This window comes from Lacerta agilis, chromosome 1, assembly GCF_009819535.1.
Source record: "Lacerta agilis isolate rLacAgi1 chromosome 1, rLacAgi1.pri, whole genome shotgun sequence".
In the NCBI taxonomy this organism is placed as follows: domain Eukaryota; kingdom Metazoa; phylum Chordata; class Lepidosauria; order Squamata; family Lacertidae; genus Lacerta; species Lacerta agilis.
In genome coordinates this window covers 114,132,787-114,150,653 of record NC_046312.1, presented here as the reverse complement: position 1 = coordinate 114,150,653, position 17,867 = coordinate 114,132,787, and the positions used below count along the sequence as shown (strand labels likewise).

At 43.8% G+C, this 17,867-nt stretch overlaps 2 protein-coding genes across 4 annotated transcripts in view; one reads left to right on the top strand and one right to left on the bottom strand.

Annotated features, from left to right (window-relative positions):
• Nucleotides 1–481: 481 nt before the first annotated feature.
• CDCA7 (cell division cycle associated 7) lies at nucleotides 482–14,773 on the top strand. 3 transcript variants are annotated; one of them, XM_033167956.1, is made up of 11 exons: nucleotides 482–697; nucleotides 5,149–5,259; nucleotides 5,687–5,797; nucleotides 7,096–7,347; nucleotides 7,992–8,069; nucleotides 10,303–10,494; nucleotides 11,267–11,401; nucleotides 12,334–12,483; nucleotides 13,144–13,193; nucleotides 13,356–13,442; nucleotides 14,113–14,773. In XM_033167956.1, exons 1-11 carry the CDS (start codon nucleotides 497–499, stop codon nucleotides 14,141–14,143), a joined length of 1,398 nt encoding a protein of 465 aa, XP_033023847.1. In that variant the 5' UTR covers nucleotides 482–496; the 3' UTR covers nucleotides 14,144–14,773. The 3 variants fall into 3 exon arrangements, with proteins under 3 accessions (XP_033023847.1, XP_033023862.1, XP_033023855.1); XM_033167971.1 differs by lacking the exon at nucleotides 5,687–5,797; XM_033167964.1 differs by lacking the exons at nucleotides 13,356–13,442; nucleotides 14,113–14,773 and having other exon boundaries at nucleotides 13,144–13,286.
• A 1,728-nt stretch (nucleotides 14,774–16,501) lies between these two features.
• LOC117057138 (dynein heavy chain 11, axonemal-like) overlaps nucleotides 16,502–17,867 on the bottom strand; it is a 205,127-nt gene continuing 203,761 nt past the window's right edge. Inside the window, exon 67 of the mRNA XM_033167945.1 lies at nucleotides 16,502–16,749. Within this exon, the coding sequence (XP_033023836.1) occupies nucleotides 16,502–16,749 (248 nt within the window). The remainder of the gene's footprint in view (nucleotides 16,750–17,867) is intronic.

The following is a 17,867-nucleotide window of genomic DNA, read 5'->3' as shown; positions in this document are numbered from 1 at the left end:
CACTATAAAATGATCTAGCAACGGTGCAGCAATCAGCTTTTCCTGGAACCAATTAAATATAGCATGGCGAATTAAGGTAGAGACCCCCATAGTTTTGAGGGATTGCCCGCATTCCTGCGAAGGTGCAAACAACTTTTATACGCCAGAATAGCTGCAGAACCGCTCACTACAGCAGCACACCTCAAGTTCTGACTCTGGGTTTCCGCTTGCCAGCAGAACCTCCTCTAAACTTGCAAAGAGCAATTTCCTGCCGGGGCGAGCATGCGGCTCGGCCTCCCCCGCCCCTCCCCTTTCCTTCTATGCAAATACTCCATTGCTTATTTCGCGCCACTGAGCTAGGTCCTTGCAGCACCACAAAAAACGCCAGAGGAAAAAAATTTTAAAGCGGGGGAAGGTAGTTTCCGCAGTCACACGCAATTTATCCGCGTTTGGGCTCCGGGCTTTGCAGGGAGAATGAATACGTTGCTCGCGCCTGAGCTCCGTGGCAAAGAGCAGGATGTGGCAGGACCTCTTTCTGGACCTTCCAGGACGCCAGCAGTTCGCGGGGAAAACTGCGCGTAATCCCCGCCCCCGAGCAGCTTTGGCGCGAGTCGGCAGTGCGTTTGGTATTTCCTCCTGCGTCCCGCGAAAAGAGGTTGCGTTGCGCCTTTCGAGTGGCAATTCCGTCGTCGGCAGCATGGACCCCTTCGGCCTGCAGGTAGGGGCGTCGGGGTGAGAATTAAGGCTTGGGGGCCACTAAATTCCGCTGGAATCCCTGCAATTGGCTTGCAAGTAAAAATGCATAGGATGGGGGGACTGCGTGGATGAAGAGAACAGGCGCATCTTCCCGAGACCCTTTTCAGCCACAGCAATTTTTACTTAGGTTTTTTTATATAGTTAGCTCTTCACCGGGCATTTTAAATCCCTAAGCTGGATAAGATCCCGCAAACTGCTTTAAAAGAGGGAATGAACTATGAAACGTGGGGTGTTATGTGATTTTTTTAAAAATGCAAGCATAGCCGGGGTTGTTTGTTTTGTTTTGTTGTTTATTTGCTCTATTTTTTTAATCGCATGAAAGCGTGCTTTTGGATCGCGGCCATGCCAGCTGCGCGCGAGCCGCGCTCTTCCCAAGGGCTTTTTACCAATTGCAGGATCGCGCCTTTAACGATGTAATCCTGCGTACGTTTATTGGGAACTGAAGAGCGAATAATGATAAGTTTTTAAAATGCGCTAAAAAATATACCCAGGAAGAGTCTATTTTGGTTCTAGCAACTTAACAAGTTTGTGGAGCAGTACTGAGATATTCTGAGTCTCTGGAAATAGGTGGAGGAAGGCGGCTGGCTTTTAAGGCAAGCTGTGACTCGTTTCGGTTTAGCCCCGGTGTCTTGTTTTCCCAAGGAGAAGGGAGCATGTTTATCTTCCATAATGTGCCATGCATTGCACCCCCCGGAATCCCCTGCAGTTTTGAATGGGGAGAAAGCGCGCGAGAAGCCCCGGGGCCCTGCAAAAACTACACGCGCTGACTCGGAAGGCATGGAACTCATTGGGGCTTTCTTTGGAGTAAGCCAAAAACAGAGCTGTGCCTTTTTGGTGTGCTTTTTAAATAGGCAGCTTTGCTTCCGCCAACCTGACCAAACCTTTTCCCATAGCAAAACGTGTCTGTCTCTCTCTCTCTCTCTCTCTCTCTCTCCTCCCCCCCGGGGGGGTTACTTCCCCTTCGTTCCGGGATATTTTTCCAACTTCCAGCCTTCTGGGGGGAGAAAAATGGGACCAGGAAAACCACTCCCAATTCAGGGGGCAATCTAGTGCGTATCATCCATTCCTCCCATGCAAAAGATGGAGGAGGGCCTCTTATCCCTCCCTCCTCCCCCGCAAGGCAGCGGAGGGGGGCGAGCCCCTCTTTTCCCGCTCTTTAGCGCGCTTCCCCATAGCGCTTTTTATCTTCTCTCCGCCCGCCCACCAGCCACGTGAGCCGCCTGGGACTTTATGTCACCCCTTTATGTCTCCTTAGGGATTCAGAATTAGGCTTGGCCCGCGTGGTCGCTGCCTGCCCGGGCTGTGGGGACCCAGGAGGCAGCTATGGGGCTGGCGAAAGTGGATACAATTTTGTAAAGAAGAACCCGCAGCGCAAGCACCTGAAAAGGCCGTTGGAGGCGCAAATGGGGAGTAGGGGAGAGATGCCTTGAGTCCTTCTCTGTACATTCAGTACTAGTTCATAGTCGTTGCCTTCTTGCAGAGTTTAACTCATGAACAGGTTCTGGCCTGCCTGGGATGCTTGTTTTCAGGCCTGAAAGCAGCTTCCCCCCCCCCCCCACCGCCACCGCCCAAAAATACCTTAATCCCAGATTTATGTCTTTCTTGTTACAGTAAGGCACTGGAAAGAAAAGGGTTTTGCTAATTTATTGGTTCTTTGTGCATCAGGATGAAGCCCAGGAATTGGAAGAACAGATTTCAAAGGAAATACGTGGTTCAGAAAACTCGCCTTGTTTGATAGCTTTGTCTAGCCCGGAGTTTCCCAAACTTGGGTCGCCAGCTGTTTTTGGACTACAACTCCCATCATCCCTAGCTAGCAGGACTAGTGGTAAGGGATGGTGGGAATTGTAGTCCAAAAGCAGCTGGAAACCCAAGTTTTGGGAAACATGGGTCTAGCTTGGAATTCCTTCAAGGCCTTGCATGTTTCTCAGAGCACCTAATACAGTGCAGATACTAGAATTCACTTCATAATTACTTGTTCACTTATGCTGACCACTTGGTTTTTAGTTTTTTTTTTAATTGCCCTATCTCCAAGGACCTCAGGACCCTGTATATATGGCTTTTCACTTCCACATGTTTAGCCTCACATTGACCCTGGGATGTAGGTTGGACTGAGATATAAGTGATTGGCTTATATGAAAAGTTAACAGATGAGTTTCATAGCTGGTCTCCCAAGTCCTAGCCCTGTACTCTAACCACTATACCTCACTTGCTTTCTCATAGTCCAGTGATCCTAAAAGTTGACACCTTCACCCTGTACCATACCAGCTGTTTTCTTTATTTGCCACCTTAGCCTGCCTGCTAATTTTAAACTTAGCTGCTCACAGTTAAGCTCCATTGAATTGAATGGGGAACATATCTGAGGAATAGTCTTTAGAATGATAAAAGTTATACTAAAGTCTGTGCTTTGGATGTGCTGTCAAGTTTTAGAATTCCTATACATTTTTTTTAAAAAAAGGTCTGCATGCTGTGGGAATTATTTTTGCACTTTCCAAACTACCGGTATATATTAGTAGGGATTTGAAAAAACTATTACTAGGGCTACAATCTTTTGCCAATGTGCCCGCAACTGTTGTCCACTCAGAAATAAGCTTTGTTGAGTTCATCTGGTAGACTATATAAGGATCCTGTGCTTCATATTTACAATTAATTTTATTATCACTCATCTGGTTTTGTTTTGTGCTGGTGTGCTTGGTTTGGACAGTTTTCTGACATGGTTGATGTTTAACATCCAGGATAATTTGCAGGAGCTTTGCAAAAAGTGCTTTGGCCCCATGCACATTGAATACAAAATATCTGATGGTGTTTGTCTTAATTTCTTTTTATTTTTTAAAAAATGCAATTATTGTGAACAACCACATTTATGTAGTAGTAAGATGCACTGGTTGGACAGTGTTCTCAAAGTGACTAGCATGAGTTTGGCCATACTGCGGGAGGCAGTAAAGGATAGGCGTGCCTGGCGTGCTCTGGTCCATGGGGTCACGAAGAGTTGGACACGACTGAACGACTGAACAACAACAACAAAGATGCACTGAATTTCCTGGGACTTACCGTGTTAGCCAAGTGTGTATAGGACTATAGCCCAAACCCTTTCTTCAGTTAGAGTGCAGAGTGTTATCATGTTTGGCTACATAAAATAGTTAAGTAATCGTGAAGAGAGTCTGATTAAGGATGGAGTGATATTTGAGGAAATCTTCTGAAGACGTGTACATGCACGCGAAAGCTCATACCAAGAACAAACTTAGTTGGTCTCTAAGGTGCTACTAGAAGGAATTTTTTATTTTATTTTGTTTTGAGGAAATCTTGAAAGGCTTCAGTGCATAAGTGATAATGTACAGTGGTAAACTTAAGTGGGTAAAAACGGGTTTCATATAATAGTTTGTCTTCGTTTCCAAAAATGTTCATGTCTTCAGAAAAACGTCGATATTTTTGAAGTTTGCATATGAAGGCATCATGTGTGGAACACACGTCTGAACTCCAAAGTTGGATTAGTAACTCACCTAATGGCTCAATTTACCTGGTGGACAGAACTTTTAACTTGCAATAAGAGCCGCTTCACATAACTCTGCACCTAGGTAGCTGTGTAATTGCGCAGCCACCGACTGAATTTGCCATGCTGGTGCCAAATCTGGGTTAATTAAAATTTGTGGCAGTGCAGTCAAATGAATGGCTGAGCATAAGCTGAAGTGGTTGGGAGCGTTAAAGGGTAGGTTGGATGAGAAAGCACAGCTGCCATTGGCTGAAACAGTCAAATGAATAAGGTTGGCAAACTTAACAAGAGAAAAAGGTGCTTAGTACTAGGCATTTCCTATTTTTTTGTCATGCTGTTGCTTCAATGACTGGAACTGATACGTTTTACATTTTAGAAATGTAAGACACAGCTGAAATCTTTGTTTTAGACTGTGGATGATTGAATAATAAAAAAAAACACCAAGAAACCTACAATGCCTGTTGATAAGACACTTGAAGATTGTGGGAGGAATTCAACTTAGCGCTGTGACAGTCATTCAGCCTGTGCAAGTTTTTTATCTCTCCAAACTAAGCGACCCCCCCCCCACTATTTTGATGCACTTTTTGGGGGTTCTCCTGACCTGCCTTTTATGATGTCCACAGGGGGAAGGGAGGGGGAAGCCCTGATATGCTAGGCTTCTGATAGCAGGACTTGAATCCTGCCCAGAATTTTCCTATGTAAATATACATGGTGAAAATTCCCCCTGCCTAATAAATAAAATGCCTAGTTTTTACTCCTGGATGTAGTGCAAAATATAGTGAAAATGTTAGCTTTGTGATGCAGTCTACTGTAATATGTAACAGCTCTTTGCTATCTAGCGTAATCAAGTTTAAGCATTGTGAGATTGCTCTAGAGAACTAATCTTATTATAGAAACCTAATTGAACTACCATCTTCGTTTTGTAGGGAAGGAAGAAGCCCACAGCATTCCGCAGTACAAAACTGATCCCCATGGAAACCTCTTCATCCTCTGATGACAGTTGTGACAGTTGCGGCTCTGATAATTTTGCAAACACGGTAAGTAAAAAGTGCGAGAATAAACAGAATTGAATGTGCGATGCTGAAAAATGCCCCATACGTGATTAAAATGCTTTGCTTACATTTCTATACAGCAGTTATGAATATACAGTATGTACTGTAATTTCATTTCGCTTTTCCCCTTGTGCTTGTAGGTAGTAATTGTTGGAGGTAGATTAGCCACTTATTCTATCCTTTTGAAATGTCGCCTAACCTAACATGCCTGATGATTTGCTGTAACAGCTCTGAAACCATTTGTAAACCCCCTGAAACATTTTTCTTTGTTACAAAAGCTATTCTCTTGTAGTGCACTTGTAAAATGTGATTTGCTCTCTGAACAGTTTATGGAAAATAGGTTGTCTTGAAAAAGAGAGAGAGAGAGAAAGAAAAAGAGAAACACCTAGTGTACTTTATTCTTTTTTTAAAGAAACGAAGCTTCAAGCCAGAAGTTGCAGAGGAGATAGCAAAAATCTTTTATGAGGATTCGGATGATGAATCATTCTGTGGTTTTTCAGAAAGTGAGATTCAGGATGTGCTGGTGAGTTGTACAGTTTTAACTTAATTGCATTCACGCTGCATGTGCATGCCGACACCAAAACAATACTCTGCAGGCTAATGCTTGATGATTGACTAAAGCTACAATCCTAATCTCACTTACCTGGGAACAAACCCCATTGAGTTCAGTAGGACTTAGTTCTGAGTAGACATGGTTAGGATTGTGCTGTAAGTCTGGGAATCGAGAGCCAGCGAGTGATTGCACACAGAAGCAGTCTGCTCCCTTGTTCGGCTTAAATCAAATAATCCTGGCATTTGTAGCAAACTCTGCTTTGGGTAGCCAGTCCCAATGAGACTAGCTGTCCTGGCACTCACAGACAGCCTCACTTGCCAAGAAGTAATCAGATGTGCTCTTTCTGGCTCTCAATTGTCCTTTTGCAGCCATGTCTTTTCCTGCCCACACCTGACTTCACATTTAATTATCATTTATTGAATTTGTCAGTCGCTTTATCTTGCCCAGGGCAACCTAAAGCAGTTCACGACCAGACAGACAGACAAAAAAACAAACCCACATAGATAAATTAAAACCTAGAGGGAAAGAAATATATTAGAACACCCCCAACCACTTTCCAAAGGCCACAGGCTTGGTTGTAGAAGAAAGATTTCGCCTGGCGCTTATATATAATGATGGCATCAGGAGAGCCTCACTGGTGAGAGCAATCTACAAATGAGGCCTGTTCTCGTGTCGCCCCACCCTCCAGGCTTCTCATGGAGGTGGTACACAAAAGGAAGGGCTTAGGGTGAGAGTGAGGCTTGCCAACTGGCAGAAAGAAGCATTTCTCTGCCACATGCAGTCCTGTGTTGGACATGAGGCTGCTCCTTGCTAAAGGAAAAAGGTTTTAGAAATAATGGCACCCAATGAGGGCTGGTAGGTGTTCTTGTGGAGACCTGCGAGCATAGGGTAGTATACTACTACTACTACTACTACTACTACTACTAATAATAATAGCATGTGATTTGATCGCTCTGTTGTGGTTATAAGCTGTATTGCAGTTTCCCTGTTTTTCTACTTTGGGTCTTCCAAAATAGAAGTTTTGGCTTTGGACCTTTTAAAAAAATAGCAAAGTCACTCTGAAGGCGAGAATAAAGCAGCTTCCTCGAAACCAGGTTTACGTGCAGTGAGACAACTTGTGCTTTCTGCAAGCTAACCTTGGTTGTTGCTGTAAACGCACTAGAATTTGGAATGGTTCTGAGAAGTCATAATTGAGATGATGGATCCTATTGCAACCATAACTAACTCTTGATTTCATAACTCTCATTTTTTTTTAAAACCCTGAATAGAAACTGGATACAGACTCGGAGGAAAATATGAGCGGCGAGTATAAATTTTCATGTAAGAGGCCACGGAAGTGCTCTGTTCCTCTTAAAGTTGCTATGAAGTTTCCACTTCGAAGATCTAAGAGGGGAAAGAGTGAAATAATTTTAGCCCCAGAACCTCCCTCCGAACTGGAATTGCAGTCTGATTCCGATGAAGAAAGAGGCCCCAAATTCTTAGAGAAAAGGGCTTTAAATATAAAGGAGAATAAGGCCATGGTAGGTATAAAGAAATGTTCTCATGCATGTTGAATGGTTGCTGTTTTTCTTGACCAAGTTGTAACAAAATTCTCGTTTGAAATGAGCTAGAGTTCTATTGCGTTAATAAAAACGTGGCATTTTTTTAATACTTCCATTTGCATATGGTATTTTTACTTCATTCAAAATATTTTTACCCAGTTTTATTTCGTTACTATTCTTAGAAAATCTGTAAATCTGTTTGAAATATGATTTATCCTACCACATACATAGTACTGCCCATCTTCCTGGTTTAAATAACCTCTTAAATAGCCCTTGTACACTTTCTGAATGATTAGTCTCGGACTGGCCTCCCATCAGGAACCAGTTCCAAAAGGCTGCAGTGAAGAAGGGCTGGCTTTGCTCAAATGTATCTCTGAATCACACACAAGGAACACAATTGAGCACCTCACAATCCCCACCCCATTCAGAAAAGACCTTCCACTGGTCAACTCAGAGTCTGCCACTTGCAAATAGATACAGGAGGGCCACCAGCCTGGTGCCTGCTAGCACTGGCTTGGCAATCCTTGGTGTGAGATGTTTCTGAATTAACCTCCCGTCAAAATCCCATAGTAGCATAAACTTCTTAACATGAAACCACTTCTATTCTATGTTCCCCTTTACAGCTTGCAAAACTAATGGCAGAATTAAAAAACGTGCCTGGAATTTTTACAAGGAAAGGTCCCCTGGCAACTCCAACCTTGGTAAGTCGCAATCATTTACTTGGTTTTTTTTTTTTTTTAAGTCCTTTATAGATTTACAGTGGTACCTCTGGTTTCGAACTTAATACGTTCCGGAGGTTCGTTCTTAACCTGAAACTGTTCTTAATCTGAGGTACCACTTTAGCTAGTGGGACTTCCCACTGCCGCTGCGCAATTTCTGTTCTCATCATGAGGTAAAGTTTTTAACCCGAGGTACTACTTCTGGGTTAGCGGAGTCTGTAACCAGGTGTTTGTAACCCAAGGTACCACTGTAACTTGGTAAGCCAAATGCAGCGAATTCCAGTTCCTTAGAACTTAACTATGTGATAAAACATGCCACCACCTGGTATTACTAGTTGTTGTTGTTGTTGTTGTTTTTAAAAAAATTCACTCCCTAATACTTCAGTTCAGTTAAAAGCACCTGCAAGTCTTTATATCTAAAACAAACAAAGCAAAGTCCTGTTCAGTTGCATATTTTACCTACGCGCTTGCGTGAGCACACACCTAATAAAAATGAGTCTAAAGTTCAAATAATTGCTCTCCTAACTTTCCCTGCGTGCAAACAGTATTTGGATGATAGTCAACGGTCACTGAAGTCGCTTTGTATGCTTAAGCCCATTGATTTTGATGGTGTAGTGGTTGGGGTTGTGCAGTACACAAGTAAAGCCAATGCAGTGTTACCACCTATGCCACTGCACAGCCCAGACCTTGCCACTGCCTCTCCCCTCACTGTTCTGGTAAGTGGCAGCGATGCTGCTGTCGGGAGGCTATTGCCTTTGCTCTGCCCCACTGAGAAAGCTGCTGGGAAGCTGGAAGCCTGTATTCTGTTGTGAGGCCTTGTGCTAATACCTGTAGTGGAGGGTCTTCTTTTCTGTGCATGAATTTGTGAAATTGTAAGACCGATGTGGTTTTCTCATTCTGCCACAATACTCAACCGTATGCCATTGTTGCTTGGTTTTCCCCATGCTTCCTCCGGCTTAATTTGTCTAGGGCTGCACCCTTCTGCCTCGTATTCCGCTGATTGTGAATTGAGCCCATTTAGTAAAGCATGGTAAACCATGGTTAAAGAAGCCTAACCATGGTTCAGTGTGATATCTAGTTAATGTCTTCAGAAGTTGCCCTGCTCCAGAGGGGAAGCTGCATCAGAGAAGCAGGAATGCTGAGTGGCTGGAAAGTGGAAGTGGATAAAGCCCTCCAAACCATGGTTGCCAGTATTTTTATTTTGAAGCCAGCCCATGGTTTGGGTTCTGAAGTACAGCCAGCACAAACCATAGTGTCTGGTTCCTTACACTTTTAACTTGATCACTGAGATCTTCCAATGGGGGCACTTAAACCCATGGTCCTAAGGTTTGGTTGGCATTTCCAAGGAGCCAGCCCTTAGTGTGGAATGCCCTGCCAGTAGAAGTCGGGAAGGAATCATCCCTCGTTTCTTTTAGATCGGGGCAGCCCAACTTTTCATACCAACTTGGCTGCAAGAGTACTTCAACATGGAACCCACGGGCTGCAGACTGGCTTGTTGCCCAAGGGTGGAAGGAGCAGGACCAAAATTTGACACTCCCACCAAGCCCTCACTGCCTTCCCAAAGCTGGCCAGATGAGGTCTTGGGCTTTGAGAAGGGGCACAGGGTTCTGGCAGGGTCCTAGAGCCCTCCCAGCTCCTTCCTAAAGTTGGGAGTGCTTACTCTCCTTTGGGAAGGCAGAGGGAGGACTCTAGGACCCTGTCAGAGCTCTCACACCTCATTCCTAAAGCCCAGTGCCTCACTTAAGGCTTTGTGAAAGAGCACTCACGAGGACTAGTGGGGAGGGGGTTCAAATGTTGCTGAGGGCCATGTGTTGGACCAATTGTTTTAGATGTCTTTTAAAACTGGTCCTGTTTAGACAGGCCTTCAAAATGTGGGGTTTTTTCCACCAACCAGTCATTATTATTTATTTTACTGTACTAGTATGTTTTTATGTTAACTGCCTTCTTATATGTTTTTTTTCTTATGCCTTTTCTTATGTTTTTATTCCAAGCATGCAATTTATAGATATTTAAGTAAATGATGCCTGAATTGAGGTTTAGGCTACAATGTTATGCACACTTACCTGGGAGTAAACTTCATTGAACGTGGTGCATTAAAATTGTTCCTAGAAATGCACTGTTAGTATATAAAGAGCTGTAGCTAAGAGAAGGAAAAACAATGAAAGTTTTATTTCTGTATGGTGTGCTTTGATGATTTTTTGGTCCTTTATTACAGAAACCGCAGCGATCTCCAAGGAAATCATTTCCCAGGCGTTCTTTAAGGAGGAATCCAGAAAGAAATGCCAGGCCTCACACAAGATCCAGGTCCCTGATCGAAGGTCCTCCAAGCCCTGTTTCGGAGAAGGGGGATGAGGAGGAGGATCCGTACTACTTAGTGAGAAGGAAAATGTCTGATGAATACTCTGAGGTCTGAGTTGTTTATTTTATTCTAATTTAGAGCGCATGAAGTGGTAGAAACTTCTAAAATATAAACTTCAACTGGGTGCTTCAAACACAAATTAAAGTTTTAATTACAGTGGAACGTTTGTTCTCAAATGCCTTGGTACTCAAACATTTCGGCTCCTGAACGCCGAAAACCCAGAAGTAAGTGTTCTGGGTTTTGAACATTTTTAGGTAGGCTACTGTTGGCTATTGTTTCCGGGGTGACTGCGCCAATCGGAAGCCGCACCTTGTTTTTCGAACGTTTCAGAAGTAAAACGGACTTACAGAATGGATTACGTTCGAGAACCAAGGCACCACTGTATAAGCATTGAAGAATACATAACTAATTAAGCAATGAAGACCACAGTGAGTTAAACAAATGAGACAACAGATTGCCTTCATCTGTTGAGAGGGGCATACATGGCCAGAACTGGACATGATTGGCTTGGTTCTCATACATAGCACTGTTGACAACAATTCCGGCAAAACAAAAGTCCTTGGAGGAAGCGCATAGAAACGTTTCCTTCTGTTGTGTCATCCTGCTACCATTAATGTGGGCAAATTCTGTGGAGAGGGTGCTGCGTTAGTGCATGTTCCCCTGCTGCTGCTTCATGCAGACATGGGCAAGTGTAAATTGAAGGATGAATGTATTGGAAACTCACTGAAACCACTGCATATGTGTTACTGGCAGGGGTTTTTTTGTGTGTGTAGCTTAACTTGAGAAGTATTTAATTTGATGTGTTTGGGCTTTTCTACAGGATGAATCAGACGGTCCCAGAAGAAAAAGTTCTATGACTCTTCCCCATGTTATCCGCCCAGTGGAAGAAATCAGTGAGGAAGAGTTGAATGGTATCTGTGAGACTGCAAGAGATAAAGTGTATAATCGTGTGACGGTAAGAACGCCAGTGTTGTACCAGCATATTCGTTTGCTCTGCCCAGATAAAATGAAGCTTAAGTGTTCTGTGTGAGTAGTAGGCAATAGCCCCTTACGCTTAGAAGTTTCCCCACTCCTAATTCCAAAACCAAGAAGCTCTTTCTGGCAGGACTGGAGAACTTGTTGCTAGGCTCCAAACCATCAGCTCCAGCCACAATGAGTAGCAGTCTGGACTGATGGGAGTTGAGGTCCAACAGCATCCAGAGGGCCACAGGTTTCCCACCCCTGTCTCATGGGAGAGCTGGGAAAGAGTCACTGACCCTTTGCAGATGATCAGTAAGATTAATGGGGCAACTTGGAGCTGTAGGAAGGGGAGAACGAGGCATATCGCTCTGCTTTCTTTGCTTTATGTTGGACAAAGGTGGGGAATATCTGGCCCACCCAGGGGCCAGGTTTGGCCTGCTAAGCCACACCCCTGCCCTACACCTGATGATATTACATGGGGGGGGGGCAGTATAGGTTTGGCCAAAAAGGGTTTTTCAGGCATTGCCCATCATTAGTCACTGTAACCACCCACAACACACTGTTGAACAGCATTTGGGCAGCAACCCAGTTTGAGAAGTATCAATCACCAGACGTGAAAGTTGACCTAAGAAGATCTGTGAATATGTAGCACCTTTGGATTCAAGGCTAGTAGTATCCTTAATGAATAGAACATGATGTTGAGATATAATGCCAAACCATGTTTTGGAAACATTATGAATTATGCATCATCCCTGTTCCTCTGAACTCTCTAGTTCCCACCTGAATTTCCATTTAAGTGGCTGAATTGTATGTAACCTGTGATTTGCTACTGAGTCAGACAGTGAGGTAGGGAAATGGGGGGGGTGGGGAGGAAAAGAAGAAGAAGGAAGAGTCCAGTTTCATTTGCCCTCGTCATTCTTTTTGCAGGGTTCCACTTGCCATCAGTGTCGGCAGAAGACAATAGACACTAAGACAAACTGTCGCAATCCAGAATGTTTGGGAGTACGCGGTCAGTTCTGTGGGCCTTGCCTACGCAACCGCTATGGAGAAGAAGTCAGGACTGCTTTGTTGGATCCGGTAAGATAAAATTTAATTTTTATACTTGTTTTGATGGTGTGGCAGTGTCAGGAAGAGTGATGGGAGCTGCCCGCCCAAGAACCCACCTCATGGAGGACACAGAAGATCCTGGATCCTGGTGGTGGGACACTTGAGGAGCAGTCTGGGGAAGAGATAAGCTGGGAGATGCTAGAAGCAATGGTGGGGTCCAGGAAAAGGAGGCCCTTCTAAGTCAGGGTTAGAGGCTTACAGTCACAGTGTGAGGGGAGGCAGAGGTGGCCTTTGCTATCCAGCGGCAGGACCTCCCAGTCCTGCTGGCTCTCCTCCCCCACTGACACCCGGATCAAGCAACTGGCCAGACAGGTGCACAGGAGGAGCCCAACTGCTTGATGCAGCCTTCTTCCACTTGGGGGAGGGATCCAGAGTTAGAAGCTAGAGAAGGGCACGTGGCCAATGGTCAGTTTCAGCAAGGTCTCAATAAAAATTGCATTCTGTGTCTCCTGTTCCCGCCAGTGAATGACCTTGGGCTCGCTTGACAGGGTAGTGTTCACAAAGAAATCATTCATGTTCCTGTGTTTTGTTTAATAGATGGATACTTTAATGTTATAATCCAAAGCAGCGAGTCATTCCAGAATTACTATAAACCCATTCCTTCCCCTCTCTTCTTTCTCCCTCTTTTAGGACTGGCATTGCCCACCTTGCCGTGGCATCTGCAACTGCAGCTTCTGCAGGCAGCGGGAAGGACGATGTGCTACAGGTGTGCTTGTTTACCTGGCCAAGTACCATGGCTATGACAACGTCCATGCTTACTTGAAAAGGTAACTTTGGGTTTCTCTCCTTTCCACCCAGCATTGCCCACCTTGCCGTGGCATCTGCAACTGCAGCTTCTGCAGGCAGCGGGAAGGACGATGTGCTACAGGTGTGCTTGTTTACCTGGCCAAGTACCATGGCTATGACAACGTCCATGCTTACTTGAAAAGGTAACTTTGGGTTTCTCTCCTTTCCACCCAGCTCTCCTGTCTTTTGTAGGAGTTTTCATTCATTCATTCATTATCTGCTACCAAAAGGTTCTCTGAGCAATTTATGACTGAGCAGTTGAAGCCACAGGTATAAAAATAAAATGTAAGGAGTGGAATCTGTAGAGAATAAAGCCCAGAGTAAAATGCACAGCAAAGAATAACATCAGTACGAAATACCTTAAAAGGTTTTAGGATGGTGAAGATGGGAAAAGGTTTTAACCTTCGCCAGGCATACCTGTCTGAGGAAGCCCATTCTATTACTTTTGCCACCACTAAAAAGGTCCCTACTTCCTGATACCCACCTTTTGCACTTGAGGCACCTAGAGAATGGCCTCGGAAGGTTATCTTTAGGACTGTGTGCATGTTCTGCTGGCTGTAAAATTTAGTCTTATTAATCTGGTTTCCTTTGCTTTCGTTATGCAAATGGAAGTCTGTTTGGAGGGCGCAAACTGGCGAATGGTGTGAATGATTTGCAGAAGGCCCCAGTTTCAGCCCACCATCTACAAATGAGAGCCATGAAAAACAAGAGCTGGAAGGATGGGGTTTTCCACTAAATGCGGGGTTAGATTATTGGTGATCTTTGTTTTTGTTTATAAATAACAATTCCGCCCTTTTTAAATCAAATTTACAGCCTGAAACAAGAACTTGAAATGCAAGAATGAAGTTGGATGTGGTTCTGTGGTGATCGGCAAAGCAGACGTTAAGATTAATTGTTCGTTTTGAAGGTGTTGGTTGGTTGCTGTTTTTAAACCAAGCATTCATTTCCCCCCCAAGTCTTGTCATTTGACTGAAGTTCCACATTACAGGGAGTGAATTTCTAATTCCGTTAGGTAGCAGTTTTCCTTTCATGCTGAATGCAATTAGTTATGTGTATTATGCCACAGTGTGACTTAACACAAGGGTTGAAACTTAAAGAAAGAGATGCCTACCGTGGAATTTTCCTGAATCTCACTATGCCAGGCAGCAGGTGCGGTGAATCTCCGCACAACTTAAGGGATTTACATGGTTAAGTGTTTCTACATCTTGCAGTATGGAACTGCTGCCGTCACAATATCAGTTCAGACAAATCTGGAGTCTGACTGGAAATACTGTTAGTATTAACGGATGTTGCAGGAGAAGATAACATTTCCTAGACTGAAAGTTTTGGTGGGGGTTGAGCCGCTTTGAATCCAGAGCTATAAAGGTACAGTTTATCCTTAATGCTCAAGAAAGCAGTTAGCTGTTTATATCCATCATAAAGCATGGTATGAATAGATTAATAAACGTTATACAGTGCTCCAAATAGTAGATTTTTAAAAGGATGAACAAACTTAGCTGATGATAAAGTCTTAAAAGTTCTTAAAGCCACTGTGTTGCTGTGGGCTTGATCTGAAATACGCGATGGAAAACCATGTTAGTCTTAAATTTTGGGGTGATTCATGCAGGAGCAAGTCCTTTTAACCCATCTCATGCATAGGGCATAATGCCTAACTATGGGTCTTGCACATTGCATGAACAGGGGATACAGTTATATATGCGTAAGCCTTGCATTGTACTTCATGCTGGCTGGGTGATAAGCCAGCAGCTTGCTCTCATGCTATGTTTATATAGCTCATTCACACAAGGGATCAGGTTGATGAGCGTAGACTGATCTAGAGGTTGATAGTCCTGTATGTTTCAAAGTGCATTTAGTTAATAGGCCACAGGACTTCTGCTTCAAACAGTTAATAATGGCTGCAAAATTTCACACTGATACAGACTCTTGTACAACAGGCAGGAATTGTGTTCCTAAACCTTAAAGTTGCTTGAGAACATAAAAGGTGTCCTTTTGGTAGGACAAAAGCAACTTACCATTTAGCTGTTGCTTCTAACAGCGTACTGTCTGCAGTTACCTACCTATGTGACACTGTAAACTAAAAATGGTTGCTGAAAACCTTATTCCTTGTGTGGATAGGATGTGGGGGGCAAGGTTGCTATCCAATCATACATTTTTGGAAGGTAAAAATCTGCTATTTTGCTTCTACTTTTTTTGGACATGGATATAAAATTTTCACATGCATTCTGCTTTTCTTATATTTTGTAGAAGTTCCTCTTATCCTACACGAAAAACCTAGTTCAAAACCTGCTGTGTATATGCTAGATCCCATGCAATTTCTGCTCTGGCTTTCTCCAAGCATACCAAAAGACTACTGTTAGTTATGCATACTGTAAATGGATCCTGTGATCTACACAGCTCTTATGTACAAAGTGTAGTTTTGATAATAAAAACCTTGCCTAGAAATAATTACTGTTCTCTTTTTAAAAAAACGTTCCTGCACATGGTGATTTGTGTCACTAACATTGCGCTGTATTGTCTAATGCACATGTGCTTCTGTGTGTGTCAAGGTCTCAGTTCATTTTAGCAAAAGACACTAAATGTTCTGTGTGATCACAAAAGCAATTCTAGGTCTACAGATGTTTGGGGGACATAACCCCCCCCCACCAGTAGTCAAGAGATTATGGGAGCTGTAGTTGAGCAGCATCTGCGGGCCAAAGCTCAGGAAGGCTGACAAAGGAATGTACAGCCCGGCTCCCCCAAGAGAGAAGCCTTGCAGATAGGGGAGCTCTTGTCTAAATCTGCATAATCAAGGCGTTAAGGATACCATTAGCAGAAGCTAGAGGTTGAAATTGGGTCAGTTGTTTGAAAAACAGCACAATGCCGGTTTAAAAGTGTTGTGCAGGGGGGGGGGGAGGATTATTGTTCTTTCACAGATTATTTGGTTTTTTTTCTATTGTAATTTATGTTGTGAACCGCCTGAGATCTACAGGAAGAGGGTGGTAAACCAATTTTCTAATAACAGCAGCTTTGGTGTTTAACTAACAATACTTGAGAATGTACAGTTAGATGTAGCAACACAATATTCACAGCCTTAAAAAAACAAAAATACACCCCCAAACCATGCTGTTGTGCATGCACACAAAGTCACTACGGGGAGGGAGCAAGCAGGGGATGGAACAGAAATGCCGAAGAAGAGTTTTCGGAAATAAGACTCAAATCATCATCACACACTTAAAAGCAAAGCAACACCAGCGAGAATCCATTTAGCTGGCCTTTCCCTTGATTTTAAATGGAAAGTGCACACATAAGTGGAGCCCCTTAGTTTTGTCTTATACACTGGGCATTCGTAAATATTCCTTGTCTCTTGCCTGTCGTTGGGGATGGCTCTTACAAACACAACTGGCATAGCCGGCGTCGGTGCTTTCAGGCAAGCTTCAGCTATGTGACCGCCCTGAACATCCCAGCAAGCACCTGTCAATAATTAAAATTGAGAGACAAGGGATTCAGCCATCAATATTTCTTTTGCAGTTTTAATTCCTTTATTGGTCTCTTTCAGAGCACATTTATCTATATTTAGTAATGTGTGCCCCTTTGCCACCTAACACTGATAGGGTTGTGTAATGCATTCAGACAGGACTCATTTCCACTGGAAGGTAACCAGCACTCCTAGAATCATGGGTAGGCAAACTAAAGCCTGGGGGCCACATTTGGCCCAATCGCCTTATAAATCCAACCTGCGGGTGATCCGGGAATTACATGAGTAGAATGTGTGATTTTATTTAAAATGCAGCTCTGGGTTATTTGTGGGGCATAGAAATGCATTCATTTCCCCGCCCCCCCCAAAAAAGTATAGTCTGGCCCCCCATTGAAAAAGTTTGCTGACCCCTGCCTAGAATGAATGCCAGCCTTGTAGTGTGTCTTGTGGAAAATTCCTACTATGACCTGACCAAATAAAACAGCCCCCATGGTGTAGGAATAAAAGCTGAAATAATCTGGATAAACTCTTCGTAGAAGCTGATCACAATGGGGAGGAGTCACCAACCCAAAGCCCTGCTGGGGTAGTTTTTTCATCTCCCCTTTCATTTTCCTGTTGGACCCCCTGCAGGGCAGCCACAGAGGTTTCCATCATATTTACATACCTCTTGCATGCGAAAACAGCTTCTAAGCAGCTTACAAGTAAAGAATTATACCCACACCACTAAAATAATAATGCAATAAAAAATTCAATCGGAACATCATTACTACTATTCTCCACGAGTGGATCCATTTGCAAAAAATCTAAGGCCCTAGAATACTCTCAAGGACCATAGGATTGCGCCCTTAAAAAAGACTGGTAACAAGCCCATAAAAGTTACTGCGGTACCAAAAAAAGAAGCAGCTTATGGGCCTGCTGGCAGAAGTGGGGCCGAAAGCTGTATCCTTCGTTTTGATGCTGGGTGCTGCACTGCACAGGGACCCCCCCCCCCAGTTGATGCAGAGGAGTCACCTATGGCTAACTAGTGCTTCAACACAAAGTTGCATTAAGAAATGTGAAAAGTGAAGGAACAGGTGAGAACTAGTAACTCTTATCTGAAGGCAATGGGGAGGTG